Below are 15,617 nucleotides of genomic sequence, written 5' to 3' on the forward strand. Positions count from 1 at the left end.
GGGACATGTAGCTGAAACCAGTAATGGATATGGATTACAAAAGTTGATTCTAGAGAAAATGCCATTAACCCAAACCAGACTAATATTGACTATGTGGCATACAAAGGCCATGCAAAGGACTAGATGCTCAATCAGCCATCGTGGTCCAATTCTGCATTAGAGTTTCCCAGAAAATGCAGACTTGGAAGGGCAACTATTCCTTACCAATTAATGCATCAAGATCCACATTTCCTAGGGTCTAGCCGGATATGATAACTGAAGCTCTACAACAGAGGGTCCTGTCTTCCCTGCCTAGAGAGTTCTGTTTGTCGCAGGAATGCAAGAAAATGATCCTTGAAGGAATGCAAGAAAAAGATCCTTGAAGGAAAGAGGCAGAGAGCACTTGCTAAGCGAGTATTCCCACCACTTGTGTGTACATCCTGCCACCTACTTTGGATCTGCACTACACAGTTGAAGACCATTGTTTTTAATTCTGAACATGAGCTTCACATGTGGATCACTAAATCTGTAGATTAGGGCCATGTACAGAGAAAGGAGATCTTTCTACAAACTGGGGCAAGGAGGCTACAGGTTTGTGAATCATTGGGAGAAAAAATCAAAAGCAATCACACTGTTCCTTGTCTAGAACAGTCATTATTGCAGGGTACAACTCTACAGTGAAATGCGCAAACTTAAAGCAGACTCTTGTCAAAGGCACAAGTACTTGGATGCAAGTCCCACAGAACTCAAGGGGATCTATTACCGAATAAGTAGACCTGTCTACTTGTCAAACAAGTAGGCACTTGTCTACTGAGCGAACACAGGAGAAATGCCGGTGCCCCCTTCTTTGTTGTGAAGATTCAAGGCAAAGCAGCTGCTAGGAACTGGGGTGGATCAGGCAAGGTAATTTTTGGTACTTCTGAATTATTGGTACTTTTGCAGCAATGTGTGCTGTGTATTAAGGACGAGGCACAGCCTGTGTGTACGGTACATGAGTTACAAAAGGAAGCATTATTTCATGGAACGGCCGGGCCATGGAGCCTTCCCCTCCCTAAAAAGCATTCCATTTGTTAAAATGGTGAAGCCTGAAACTGAAGTGGCTGCAGCGACAAGATGTGCTATAGTGACTAAAGTGTTAACCTGGGACCAGCCCAAAATCACAAGAAAAAGCTGTGACTCCCCCTAGAGGCTATAGGGATGCAGTGCAAACAACTCATTCCGCTGATTTTTAGTGCTGAAAGAGCCAGCATCCAAGCCCCCCTTATCGATAATGGTGGCTTCTTTGGCAGCTGCTCTTCCTGTAACCGATTACTGATAGAGGACTCCCGGGTCCCAACCCTCACAGTGGGGCCAAGGAATTGTTTTGTGCCCCCCCTTCTCAAATATTGGGCAACATCAGTTTGGCATTGCTTTTCATCCTGCAGCAAATCTCAGCGTACCTTAAATCCTGCCAGAAGAAATGCACACTACACCCAACAGTTAGAAATAACTTCCTTGGAATGACTTTGTCAGGCTTAATTCTCCATGAAGTTGAAGTGGGCCCTTGTCCTCGGAAGATGCCACAGCAACTCTGCTGGTCTTTCAAGTATTGTCAGACGTGTTGGCTTGGAGGGCACTCTGTATAGAGTTTAAAGTCACATTAGACCAATTTTAGCTTCCTGCGAGTCAATGACAAACAAGAAACCAAACTGCAATTGTGTTGTGTAGAGATTAGAGCATCAGACCAAAATCCAGGAGGCCCAGGTTGGACTCTGCCATGGATGCTTAGAAACATGGAGTTGGAAGGAACCTCCAGGGTCATCTAGTCCAACCCCCTGCACAATATAGGAAACTCTCAAATACCTCCCCGCCCCCCCCCCCACACACAGTGACACCTGCTCCAAGCCCAGATGATGGCAAAAAGGAAAAGAAACCCTCCAGGATCCCTGGCCAAAGTGGCCTGGAAAAAAATTGCTGCCTGACCCCAAAGTGGTGAACAGCATTCCCTGGGTGTGTAAGAAAGGGCCACAAGAACTAAGCACTGATGCAGCCCTTCCTGCTCTCCTTCTAATGATCTGCCAAAGTTCACAGAATCAGCATTGCTGTCAGATGGCCATCTAACCTCTGTTTAAAGACCTCCAAAGAAGGAGAGCCCACCAACGTCTGAGGAAGCCTGTTCCACTAAGGAATCACTTTGTTCTTCCTATTGCTTAGTTGAAAGATTCTCTGCTTTAATGTCAGCTCATTGGTTCTGGTCCAACCTTCTGGGGCAATGGAAAACAACTCCACACTGTCCTCTGTATGACGGCCCTTCAAGTACTTGAAGACGGTTATCAAGTCACCTCTCAGTCCTCTCCTCTCCAGGCTAAACATACCCAGCTCCTTCAACCTTTCCTCATTGGACTTGGTCTCCAATGTAGTTTCCTGACTGATGCTGCAGCTACCAATACAGCACAGAGGCAGCGAGGCTTCAAAAAAATAAGATTTCTCTGTAGTTTCTCGGCCCCAGTCCACCCAGCAGTGGCCACTCGCCCCCACGTCACCAAGGCCTTTTCGGGCCTTTTTAAATTGGTAACTGAATATAATTCTAACAGTACAACAATGAGTATCAGGTTCTCTGAATCTCCAGTTTTCATTTTAAAAAATTAGTCATGGAGATATAAGGAGAAAGGCATATCTCTGCAATGAAAGGGATTAGATATTTTCTTTTAAAATAAAAGCTAGCAATTTAGAGAACCTGAGAGACAGATTGCTTTAACAATATAATAATACTGAATTGAGAATTAAGAAAAACAAAAAGAGCCCCACTGGCAAGAGGAAGAAACGGTTACCGAGGGGATGGGAAAATGGCTGCCATTTAGGTGGGAAAATCTGAACTTTCCCACCCACGTCCAGAAATTGCTGTGATCTTTTCCAAAGCTTTCCAACACAGATTTGTGAATGATCAGAGCTGAGGAAACCTCACAAGATGCACAATCCATCATAATGCTGTCAGAAAACAGAAGGGGGAAAATCCAATTTCCCATTGCTATTACATGTGGGGCAATTAACCTGTGTGTGTGGGGGGGGAATATCTTGAACAAAGGATTAGCAAGGCAAGAATGCCACCTTTTCCATCCCACATTTATCACTGTGAAGAGAACACACCTCCTGATATTGGTATCCTGGGAGACTCCCACCGAAACAGCAATGTAGGGCAGGTTCAAAAGGAAGGCCTGACTGATAGTTTTTCCAGAGGAAAGTTTCCTTTCTCTTTAGCAGTTATAAGAACAAGGTAGGAGAGACAACAAAAGAATCCAGAAGGAAAATATTCATTCTAAAAGACACAAACTTTCTGCTCCCAAACCCATGTAGCAGGCTCAGTGAGGACAGAAGAGTGTCTTTAAAAAGACCAGGTACAAGCCTGAGAAAAGATCAGGACCAAGTTTGCAAGAAAAGAGCAGCCAATTCAATTATCCATACTTTTTTTTATTTGGAAGCTGGTAACAGGTAACCTACCCAGTAGGAATCAAACTCCTTCCCTCTAAGCGAACTCATTTCACATCCTTTACTTTTTTAAGTAAGCTAAACCACAGTTTGCCACCCAAAAGTGGATAAAGCAATTCCACATTCAACAAAAGGAGCATTTCCTAATAATCTTGCAGCCATTGCATGACCGCTCACAGAAAACTGGAGCAAATTAATGGCAGCATAAGAAATAGTGTTTGTTCTTGTGCCTCAGACATCCTCTGTAGAGAACAGTTATGGTGCAATCTTCATGCTGGGCATAACTTTCCAAAGCTGAACACAGAGAAAGTTGTTTTCTGTACAGTTCATTCTCTGGAAATCATTCTTCAGAACACAAACCATTCTTCCAGAAATGACGACTGTTGTCCCCCATACTACCCACTTACCCATCACAGATCAAATTGGCTAGAAATCTGCTTGTTCTGGTGGCCTGACACTCATTCAAAAAACAACCATTTGAAGTGGATGGCTGCTGTGGTTGCTGGTAGATATTTTCGTTCCCAAACAGTTCTGTCTTTTCTGTAATGCTGGAAATGTTACCTCAGACTGGCTTCCTTAGTCTCTCCAAAGCAAGCTGGCTTTGGGCTGACAGCTGTTGTTGCTCCTTACGTTTCTTTAGGTCCCGGTAGGCTTGGACAACCCTCTCTCTCTCCTCCTGCACAATCCTCTGGCGAGCAAGAGATGCATGGGCGACTTTATGAGTAGAGGCTGCTGGACCAGAGCCCAAGAGAGACATTAGCAGAAGCTGCCTCTGGCCAACCTGGAACATGAAAGAGAGTGCCTGAAGCTGGAGTGAGATGAAGGGGAAAAGGCAGTGACTGAACCCAGGACACAAGCCATGATCTTGCCTAAAGGTGTCCAATACTCCCCGCCCCCCCGTCCGAGTACAATTCACTTGGCATTCTAGGGTTAACACTGGTTGCCAATCTCCCCATAGCTTTGCTCCAGATTATTCAAATCTTTGGGTATGGACAACTGGGACAGGCCACTGGCAAAGTTAAGAGACAGACACAGAATCACATGCAGCACAATGAATTACCTTTTTTCTGGCAACATTCTTTCTAGGCGTCGCTGTAAGTGTTGGGGGCTGTAGAGCAACTTCTCCAAACTGTACTGAGTCTAAAAGCAATGGGATGTGAGTTTAAATTACAATCTGGTTGTTTACAGGATAGATAGGGCTCCAAAATACACACAACATTCTTTTCTCACAAGCAAGCAGACGTGCACATGAAGTCCTGTCTAGAATTCAACAGGGCCTCCTCTTTGTGCCAGTTCATAAGACCACAAGGCATAGAAGGAACGCAGTTCCATCCAGGATACTAAGCACAACTCCTCTAAGAAGGATGGGGAAGAGGGCAGGGCTCTAAAACAAACCCATCTTTTTCATATCACCATAAGGTTCTGTGACAAATGCTGCTGCACAGAACTTAGAACAATTTATGACATTGTACATCGTCTAATAGCAGGGGAAAAGGAAGAGGAAAGGTCCCCTGTGCAAGCACCAGTCGTTTCCAACTCTGGGGTGACATTGCTTTCACAATGTTTTCACAGCAGACTTTTTACGGGGTGGTTTGCCATTGCCTTCCCCAGTCTTTTACACTTTCCCCCCAGCAAGCTGGGTACCCATTTTACCAACCTTGGAAGGATGGAAGGCTGAGTCAACCTGAGCTGGCTACCTGAAAACCCAGCATCCGTCGGGGATCGAACTCAGGTTGTGAGCAGAGCTTAGGACTGCAGTACTGCAGCTATAACACTCTGCGCCACGGGGCCAATAGCAGGGACTGGGTGATTAATAAACTGAGTATAATAAAGTACATAATATTTACCTTTGCCTTGTAAAGCCACAGTACTTATATCTAAAAAAGCAACTGAATCAACAATCACCTGCCTATTTTGGACAGATACAAGTCAAGACCTGCTTGGCATCAACTGCCTGAAACCCAAGAGCGTAACGGTAAGACTTTACTGAACTGAAAATCATTGTCAACCACCCTACAGAAAAGGAACTGATTTCCATTTTTCTAACCCTACATGGGACAATGTGGAAAAAGCAGCTCTTTATTTCTACGTGAAAGGACTTTGCTGATACCGTTGCAAAAGAAGATGGCCTTTTTTTTTGTTAAGCACAAAGGAATCTAAAGACACTAAGAGCCTAAGAATTGTTTTCTAACCAAAGTCTGTTGCAGCCTTAAACAACTGTTGATATTCAGATCAATCTCACCACCCCCAAACCGCTGCGGCCAACAGCAACAGCCCTCAGCACAAAATCCTGATTATCCAAGTACTTCGGCTGCCCAGAATCTGAGAACACCATGTTTGGTACTTAAAAGCAGTGAACACACACACACACACATAGAAGCATGCAGGAAAATCTAACAAGGTCTGAAGTAAAATAAAAATCTGTTCTTAGAGGTCCAAGTTCTGGATTGCTCTAGAACAATGAAGACGGCTCAGTATGGAAGAATCCCAGTTGCCAGGTCAAATGCCTGCCTACCTCTAAGCAAGTCCGTCTCCAGCGCTGCTATTTTCCTCTCTTCTTTTTGTTTTCGGATTTTGTTCAGTTTCTTTTGCCGAAATCTAGAGACCAAGGTGTATTGGAAAAGGACAGGATCAGACCTTAACCAATTAATGTTGCGGTCCAATTTGGGAGGAATTGCCACTGAACTCACTGAGACTTTATGGTCAAAGTAAACACATTGTCATGGATATGGACAGGGGAAAAAAAGGAACAGTTGCTGAACTTGACCAGAGATCACAGAAGACGTTGCAGCATGCATATATAAAACAAAATCAGCCTCTCAAGGAAGCCTGCTAAGAAGGGAGACTACAGATCCAGAATAGAACTATCTTGAAGATCAGTAAGGATACAAAGAAGAAGGCCACAGATTTATACCCCGCCTTTCTCTCTGAATCAGAGTGCCTTACAATCTCCTTTATCTCCTTCCCCTACAACAGACACCCTGTGAGGTGGAAGGGGCTGAGAGAGCTCTCCCAGAAGCTGCCCTTTCAAGGACAACCTCTGTCAGAGCTATGGCTGACCCAAGGCCATTCCAGCAGGTCCAAGTGGAGGCTTGGGGAATCAAAACTGGTTCTCCCAGATAAGAGTCTGCGCACGTAACCACTATACCAAGCTGGCTCTTCTTAACAATTATATATGGCCTTGTGAAGATCAAAAGCTGTCTAACTCATTACAAAAATGTCAACCTTCATGGAAGTGAAGATATGATTGGTTGAGAGCCAAGAGATATTTACATGTAAGAGAAACTTATAATCATTTTTTTTAAATAGACTTTATTAAGACTAAAAGTAGTAAGAATGAACTAACATTCTTTGTATAGTATTTATATATTACATATTCTAAAAATTTATTTTAAGTATAGGTAATCTTTATGATGCTTGAACTTATAAGATAATGAGTTAGCCCAGAATGTGCTCCCTTATCACATGGGACACTTAACTATTATTAGGATTCTAAAATCCTATGAATATGGGAAGCCATATTGACTTCTTCTCAGAAGGGGCTCCTTGCCTGTGACCTGCTTTTTTTGAGGGGTAAGAAACCTTTATGACCCATATAATTGCTCTCCTTTAATTATCTATGTAACAATAACGGATGGACAGTATAATGCTTTGTGGATTTAGTCTGTGCTAGGAATGCAATAATTATGCTTTAATAAAAAGAGCTTAGAATGGTAGCAGAGATTATCTAATGGTATTTACTTGTGTACTATACCCAGAATGAACCTATAGCATTACTGAGGTATATCTCTGGCTAGGAGTTAAATAATCTGGTATAGGGAAGCTAACCAGATGCCTAGGGTTTTTTAAGTGCACACCTATACTTGAATCAGGCATGACCAGAGTAATCCAGAATAATTATGTGAGATCAGACTGCAAGTATGGATCTCAGACAGATAGAAGCAGGCTTAATTGTAATCAACAAATCAATGCATCACCTGTTTCATCCAATGAGAAACTCACAAGAGCTTATATCATAAAACACAAAGATTCTCATAAGTGCATCTCTCTCTGCCTGTTAGTGCCTCCTAACCCTAGTGTGTGTACAGCTATAAGCCTGCCCACCTGCCCACCCCAAAAGTAGAGGAGAAAGGTTATATCAGGGGTGTCAAACATGCAGCCTAGGGGCTGAATCAGGCCCTTGGAGGGCTCCTATCAGGCCCCCAAGCAACTGGTTGTCATCCACTTCATTCTCCCTCTCTCTTGTTTTCTTCTGCATAACAGCTTGCTTTGCAAGGTTTGCTCAATCGCACAGGAATTACAGAGCAAAATCTCCATTTTTTCCAATGGCTGAGGCTGCTCCCTTGAGGAGGAAGGGGGGGGAAGGTAAAGCTTGTTTTTCCAGTCTCTCTCAATCACACAGCAGAGTTACTGAGCCAAGCCTCTCTCCCTTCTATTGGCTGAAGCTCATCCCCCCTCCCCCCGCGGTTCCCTGGGGAAGGAAGGAAAGAGCCACAGCTTCCTTTGCCCAGTTTCTTGGATCCTGTGGGAGAAATACAAAGAAAGCACCTTTAAAACCAATGAGTGCTAACTTTTAAGCCTGTTTTAGTTTTAATATATACATATATATTTAATTGTGTTTGTCTGTATCCTTCAAAGTTTATATCTCTGCTACCTAATCTTAAATAGGTACACACATGGCCTGGCCTGACACGGCCCAGCCCAACAAGATCTCACTTATGTCAGATCTGGCCCTCATAACAAATGAGTTTGACACCCCTGGGTTATATCTACTCTTTCAAAAGCAATAATACATAAACTTTAATAAACAATTCACAATCTAACAAAGACAAAATAAACAAAAAACATTATTTTAGAATAAGACAAAGGACCAAACATACTTCAACAAAGTCGTCATCAGAGGACTATTAATCACAAAGCAACCATAAAGCAAAATTTAATATAATGTGTATACACATCATATGTTAGGACAGCTTGGGTCAAAGGCACTGTTCAGGCAAAGCTTTGGGCTCAAGCATAATGCTCTTACTGTAGCATTCTCTAAATCCACTGCTATGAATTAACAAAAGTACAAACTTACTCTTTTTTCTTCTGGGACTTTTCCTGGATTGGTTCTTCTTTCTCAGGCTCACGTTGTGGCTGGTTTTGGGTAAGGAACATCACATGCTGAGTTTCCTGGTCCATCCGCCTCATGTAGGAAGATTTTGATTCCCCCTTGCGCCTCCTGAATCTTGGCACAGGTATGTCACCCTCTAAACTAGGCCTCTGGTTCCTTCCTGCGACAAAGCATGCAACACTACAGTTACATTGTCCTCAGCAACATTCAGAGGAGACTGGCTGTCCTCTAATCCCTCACACTCCTCAAAATGGCTCTCTGCATAGATGTTTATTTCTTATCATAGAAGCACAGCACTCATTGAACAGCAGGTCAAGCTGGAGAAGAACACCAAACCAGTTTCTGTGACCCAAGATACACAGAGGAGTGTTACTCACAGCGTGTCCATCTGTGATTTCCCCAGAATTGTGATAAACCTCTTTGTAGATAAGGGCTAGAGATTGAACTCAAATGCAAAATTCTATTTGTAGTGTGCATGCTTATTACACAGCGACTTAAGGCAAAAAGTAAACCTGCTATAAATGACAGTGAGTAAAACTTGCTTGTATTGGTGAATAGATTTGCACCAGAGTGTTATACCAACAAATGTACTCTATGCTACTGCTTCTTGACCAATCTATATTGCAAGTCTAATTTTAACAGTCTGACAGTGACACTCTAAGAAGAGTTGCACCCTTCTAAGTCCACTGAAGTCAGTGGTCTTGAAAGGGTGTAACTCTGCTTAGGATGGCACTATGAGAAGTGCACAGTCTTGAAAGAATGTAGCCACATACAAATGTGATTCCTGGAAATACCAACACACATGAAATCATCCTGGCAAGATACAGGTCAATCCTATTCCTTCCAGAACACTCAACTGGTATTTAGACAACTAATGTAAAAGATGTATATCTATATGCATACATACAATAAAGTTAAGGGAGTAATGGATAACATATACCAGAAAACACAACCAAAGACTGTCTCATACCTGCTTTCTTTTTCTTCCTGCTCGTGGGGTTCTTTAACTCCTCACGACTCTTCATGATCTCCCTCAGACGATAGGGAATTTCTTGCTCATTCAGAGATTTGGGTTTTGAGTTGATTTTCTTCTTTTGGCTAACAAAGAAAGATAGACAGACACAAATCTTGGCAAAGGCTCTACAGAATTGCCTCCTGATATTTTTTTTCTGGAAATATATTATAAGCATGACCTGAATCCCACTATGCAAAGGACCAGCTGCAACAATAGGATCAGAACTTGCATACTACAAATTACCTTCATGTTTTTCCAGCTTGCTCCACACTAGAATTTCAAGTTTTAAAACCATACACATGAGACATTTGCTAAGACAAAGTATCCCTGGTTATTCTTATTCATTTATGCAACTATTCCCATGTATAGACTGACTTGTGCATTTTAGATCATTTGTCCTCTTTAAAGAGGTTATTGATTCAACAGCGGAATGACACAGCATAGCCAATCTAGGGCTGAGTGACAATTACAAGCAAAATGCTATTCAATATACCTACTACTTGCAAGATAACACAAACAAGTCCAATACAAAATATACAAAATATGTTTCCTGGCACAGTTCCTGAATAAGAAGTTGTATGGCAAACAAAAATTCAGAAGGTGAAGCATTTCTGAGCACAAGGGTGCAATAATGGAGAAAACTACAAGCACTGAATTTCTGCCTGACTGGAGGATGGAGAGAGTCACAACTAGACTGTCCTCTTCCGGCTGGCATTCAATTGACTTGACACCGGTACTTAAGAGAAGTGGAAGAAGGCTGTTGCCACCAGAATAGCACCAACTCAATATTCTGTTTTAATTGTTTTAATCATTGTATATCTATTTTATTACCGAATGTGTAATTTTAATACTCATTAATTTAATTGTTTGTGGGATTTTATGTTGTGAGCCACCCCGAGCCTGATCGGCGGGGAGGGTGGAATATAAATAAATTCAAATAAACAAACAAACAAACAGTGTCAGAATACAATGATGCTCTAATCTCTAGCTCTTCTTCTTTTAATCATTATAAGGGTACATACATTATGTATACTGTAAAAAAACCTCTAAATCTTACCATAGCAGGATCAAAGAAATTAGACATTAATGTAGGCAATAAACACTACAAATTGCCCAAGAATATAACAGCACAGCTGGATCAGAGCAGCAGTCTATCTGATCCAGAATCCCATGGGACCAACACTTAAAAGCAAAGCCCAAATGCAAACTCCCTCCCCTAACCACTGCTGCCTCCCAGCAACGGATATTCAGAGGCATACTATTTTTAACTCCAGAAGTTGTTTAATCATAATACTCAATAAGCCCCCTCCAAGAATCTATCTGTTCCCTGTACAAAGTCATCTGTAACCACCACAGCATAATGTGAAGTCTGAGGAATTTAATTTTGTATTGTGAAAAAGCGCTCGTCTGTCTTGAATCCACAGTTCCTCACTTTCATTGGGTGCCACTGCCACCGACTTCTCAGTAAGTGTAAGGATGGAAGGTGCAAGGCAGTGGCTCAGAATGCAATTTGCAAGCCAAGCAGTACCAGGGGAAATCTACAGATATCGTGCTGCTGCCCCTTAAATGCAGTGGGTGCGCACGGACAAACCACGACCCTCAACCTCGCATCTGTAGTACAAGGTGATCGTAGCATACATAAGTCTATTTTAAGATTAACTCTTATAGGAAAGGTCCCCTGGGCAAGCGCCAGTCGTTTCCGACTATGCTTTCACAATGTTTTCACCGCAGACTTTTTACCGGGTGGTTTGCCATTGCCTTCCCCAGTCACCTACGCTTTCCCCCCCAGTAAACTGGGTACTCATTTTACCGACCTCGGAAGGATGGAAGGCTCAGGCTGAGTCAACCTCGAGCTGGCTATCTGAAAACCCAGCTTCCGCCGGGGATCCAACTCAGGTCGTGACGTGGGCAGAGCTTAGGACTGCAGTACTGCAGCTTTAACACTTTGCGCCACGGGGCTCTTTAACTCCTACAACAACCCTGCAAATTTCACGATAATAGAGATGTTTGAAGAGTTCTCTGAACTCGTCAAGTAGCGTTGACAGTACTGACCTATTACTGCGCATCTTTCCTCGCCGCGAGAAGGAGGCAACAGCACTTCCCGTCACCGAAGGAATCTTCTGCTTCTGCTTCCCCATTTTGCTTCCTTAGCCGGGGCCCGGGAACTATCCACGTGTGGTCGCCCTACTCCGAAAACCTTGGAGCCCAACCCCCATTGGTTCACGCGCCTTTGTCCCCGCCTACACCGCGTCCCTGCTTTGATCTCCGTTGGATGTCTCGTCAAAGACCCACCCACAGCTTCTCTTGATTGGTTTACATATGATTATTAGATTACGGTCTAGGAATTGCTGCGCCCATTGGACGAAGGAAATGTCAATTCCTGCTTGGGGGAGGAGTGTACGGTGGTTGTGAAGGGACTTCTGCGTCGACTATGTTGTTATTAAGCGCTGTGCGCCGCGTTCGAGGGCTGCTGGGGCCTGTGAAGGTGAGAGAGGGGGGAGTTGTAGGAGAGGCAAGGCCGCCGAGGTCCCGCGCCAACGGTCAGATGGGAGTTAACAGAAGGCTTGAGCTGTTTGAGCCAAATAGCAGGAGTGTTTGCTTAGAACAAAATAACTGACACGTACAGAAGAATGTGATAGTAGAATGGACTGCCAAGGTCGGGTCACGTTTTGGGATGCTCGCTCTTCTGTGTTATGTTTGATGTCTGGTTTGCTCTTTTTATCACCGGCTTCATTAACATTGCAACAGTTCTGATCTCCAGAGAGTTACTACAGAAAGATTTTGAGCTTTTCCATCATGCCTTCAGCATTGCCTCTTCCCCCACACCTCTTATTTAGCTTAATGAAAAGTTCCTGAAAACTTAAAAGCTTGCCCTTGCTACTTTGTTTCACCTTCACTGGTCCTACTAAGTGATGACACTGCTGGCGTTTTTAGATTTATTTATTTATTTATTTGTATTTTCCACTTTTTAGTATTTTATAAAGCACTCTGGAAATACAAAGCTAGAATGACAAGTTCATAGGTTAAAATATTTCTCCCTGTGCTCCTAGTTTTCTGTTTTGAATTTTATGTGAAGGAACATTCAGAACTGGAATTCTATGTGATGCAGATCATTTTAATACCTGAGGGCTTCCAGAATTTTTAGAATCAAATTATGTTAATTGTATCATTCGTGATATCCTGATGGTTACCTTTTTCATGTGTAACAATGATAACAGCTAGTCATGGTGTATATAAAGACCAAAAAAGTTTAATGTGAATTATTTTTGAAACTATTGTAATTTGGAGTGGGAATTTTGTATTTGTCCTTACTGGTTTGTTAGATTAGCACTGAAAGTGCCCTGTACTGTCCGATTTTAACTGTTCTCCCATATGACAAGCCAAATCCTGGCTGACTTTGGAGAATAGGTTGGATTTACTGGAAACAGGAAGGGGGATATAGAATGATGGTATCAGTATCGGAATTTAATTATATCCTTTGGTTCCTGTTAGGAATGCGTCTATCTGTTCAGGCAGCTCCAGGATTGCATTGACTCAGGGCCCTGGCTCCTTCCCAGACCCCATCATACATGTGTGGTCAATGTGGGTAGACTCCCTGCAATATTGACAGATTGTGAAAAACGTCATATACACGCCTGTGGAAATGATTCTCAAAATGCTGCCTCCCTAAATGGCAAGGAATCTAACTCTGAAGAGGCAGGGAGGTCTTCAAAGGATGAAGAATCTCTTTTTGCCAACCCCCCAACGCTGCTCCCTCCCACTAACTGTTGCATGAGTGGATGCCCCAACTGTGTGTGGATTGCATATACAGAAGAGCTGCTGAAGTATTACCAGGATGGTGGAGAACAGGCACTAGCCGCTGTGGAGAAACATATAGAGGATGAGAACATAAAGATGATTTTAAAAATGGAAATAAAATTCCGCATGAAGAAAGACTGAAATTTTTTAGTTGGTAAAGCTACCTGTGTCACTTAAGGTCTCAAAACATAGCAAATTCTGAAGAAATCCTAGTTATTTATAGTCCTTTCTGGATAAGATCACTGAAGTCTTGTTCTATTATGCAGTCGTAGGTTCTCGCGCCCATTGGTGTGATACAATATTCTTGTTAAATTGTTGTGTCATTCTTGCACTGCATTACTTGATGGCACTATTAACTGTATTCTGGCACTCGTGTACATTTCTCTTGAGGTAAAGCTATATCAGCCCTGATGTCAGATTGTCCAGCCAAGGCCAGAAAATGTTTCTCTGTATTGCATAAAGCTTTGCGGCACTGAATAACTCTTAAACGATCAAGTAGACCACTTTTCATACACTATTTATATACTTGTTTGTAACATTGCTTTCCTGCCTTATCTTTCTGCACTCAAGGCAGCACTAGGCATTAAGATTTGGGCCCAATATGCTGTTCAGTGTTATGGAGTGCTCAGTATTATGAGTAACAGGTAAGAACTTGCAGGGAAAGGGAATCCCTATGTTCTCCTTACTCTCTCCTCACTGTTTTGTGCCTGTTACTGCTTGCTCAGTTTCCCTATTTGCATCCTGCACATTTCCGTCCTTCCCTGCCACTTCTATCTCTTAGCTACTGTGTGGCCCCTTTCCTATCTCCCTGCTCTGCTGAATCAGCATCCATTTCCCTCCTTTCCTTTTCTACACTATTACTTACTCCATTTCCTCATCCCTGGATTGCTGTTTCAGTTGTCTCTATTTGGCAGCATTGATTGAGAATCAAACTAATGATACATTTACCCAAACTAAATGGCATGTGGCTAAATGTATCTTCTAGTTTGCCCCCAAGTGTCATTTTTAGCTGTTACAGCAACTCAAAATGCTGTCTGTAATCATTTTTTCCCTCCAATGTCTGTGTATGCTCAGACATCATTTGATAACCTTTCGAATTTTTAGAAAACATCTTTAATTTTAGTTTTATGATTTCATACTTGTCTGTAAATTTGTTTCCTTTTGTTTTGCAGTAACATATACCCAAGACTTAAGCGACCCATTGCATGCATCCTTTGTTCCACACAGTGGGATCACTCCTCATTATTAGATGTATGACAAGTGAGGGGCTCATGAGTTCTGAGAGAGGAAAATTTCCATCTTCCTTGACCCCTTTCCCTCTTTTGCACTATTTTTTCTTACTCCATTCCTGTTCTATTTTCCATCTTTCTACTTTTTCTTCATGCTCTCTCCTTCATGTCTGCTTCCCCATTACTGCTTTTTCCACTTCCTAATTTCCAATAGATTACCCTTGCGTGTCAGAGTTCTCCTTCTGTCCCACCTGCTTTCTCTGATCTCTCCACTATCCACTCCTCCCTTCCACTCCCTTCCTTCAGTAGCAAAATGAAATATATAATGGCAGAAATCTTGTGTCCTCTGGTGCAGTCTCAGCAGCCATGTTGCGTTGCCTAGGCAGCCAAAAATGTTAGCCAAGAGTGTGCAAGTCAGTCACATGTGATCTTGGCACTTTTAAACTAGTTATTTCAGTTCTCTCCTGTAATGTTTAAGACAGGGGTGTCGAACTCATTTGTTATGAGGGCTGGATTTGACATAAATGAGACCTTGTCAGGCCGGGCCATGTGTGTCATAAAATGTAATGCCAGGTAGTGGACATATAAACTGTATCAAGGGGGCACAGACAAACCCAATTTTTTTTTACTTAAAACATTAGCACTCTTGCAATATTTTGTTTTACAATCTGATAAATGCCATCTCATGCTATGAATTATTGCATCAAAAACTGCAGACAATGTCTGTGATGTACCAATCTTGGATATGCTGTTCAAGTGTTGTTCAATTGTGCACATCTATAAGTTGGAAACCTACTTTAATTTATTGACATTCATCACAAAGATCTCATAGTCAATGCATTGAGCCTCAGACCCAGAGGAAAACATGAAGCAGCTGGGCATTGTGAGCTTTTGTATGTAAATTGCTTCATATGCTGGTCAAGGTTATGTGAAGGCACCATAGCACAGACTGAGGGCTATGTGCTTATCTGCAAAACTATAGTCTTCTCCAGAAAAATAACTACAACTTCTATGT

At 42.5% G+C, this 15,617-nt stretch overlaps 2 protein-coding genes across 2 annotated transcripts; one reads left to right on the forward strand and one right to left on the reverse strand.

Annotated features, from left to right (window-relative positions):
• Window positions 1–3,405: 3,405 nt before the first annotated feature.
• On the reverse strand, window positions 3,406–11,870 carry CCDC137 (coiled-coil domain containing 137). Its single transcript, XM_060251966.1, has 6 exons — window positions 11,628–11,870; window positions 9,531–9,658; window positions 8,525–8,720; window positions 5,960–6,042; window positions 4,505–4,584; window positions 3,406–4,225 (listed from the first exon to the last, which is right to left on the reverse strand). The coding sequence occupies exons 1-6, from the start codon at window positions 11,711–11,713 to the stop codon at window positions 4,007–4,009; spliced, it is 792 nt and encodes a 263-aa protein (XP_060107949.1). The 5' UTR covers window positions 11,714–11,870; the 3' UTR covers window positions 3,406–4,006.
• Window positions 11,871–11,922: 52 nt separating this feature from the next.
• On the forward strand, window positions 11,923–13,890 carry OXLD1 (oxidoreductase like domain containing 1). The gene is made up of 2 exons (XM_060251968.1): window positions 11,923–12,060; window positions 13,068–13,890. Exons 1-2 carry the CDS (start codon window positions 12,007–12,009, stop codon window positions 13,512–13,514), a joined length of 501 nt encoding a protein of 166 aa, XP_060107951.1. The 5' UTR covers window positions 11,923–12,006; the 3' UTR covers window positions 13,515–13,890.
• Window positions 13,891–15,617: the final 1,727 nt, after the last annotated feature.

This window comes from Heteronotia binoei, chromosome 13, assembly GCF_032191835.1.
Source record: "Heteronotia binoei isolate CCM8104 ecotype False Entrance Well chromosome 13, APGP_CSIRO_Hbin_v1, whole genome shotgun sequence".
NCBI lineage: Eukaryota > Metazoa > Chordata > Lepidosauria > Squamata > Gekkonidae > Heteronotia > Heteronotia binoei.

Coding starts and splice junctions, on each gene's coding strand:
- OXLD1 (XM_060251968.1), top strand. CDS start 12,007: ATGTTGTTATTAAGCGCTGTGCGCCGCGTTCGAGGGCTGCTGGGGCCT. Junction 12,061..13,067: donor GGCTGCTGGGGCCTGTGAAG/GTGAGAGAGGGG, acceptor GGTTCCTGTTAG/GAATGCGTCTATCTGTTCAG.
- CCDC137 (XM_060251966.1), bottom strand. CDS start 11,713: ATGGGGAAGCAGAAGCAGAAGATTCCTTCGGTGACGGGAAGTGCTGTT. Junction 6,043..8,524: donor AAGTCCCAGAAGAAAAAAGA/GTAAGTTTGTAC, acceptor CTTGGTCTCTAG/ATTTCGGCAAAAGAAACTGA. Junction 4,226..4,504: donor AGAATGTTGCCAGAAAAAAG/GTAATTCATTGT, acceptor TTCATGTTCCAG/GTTGGCCAGAGGCAGCTTCT.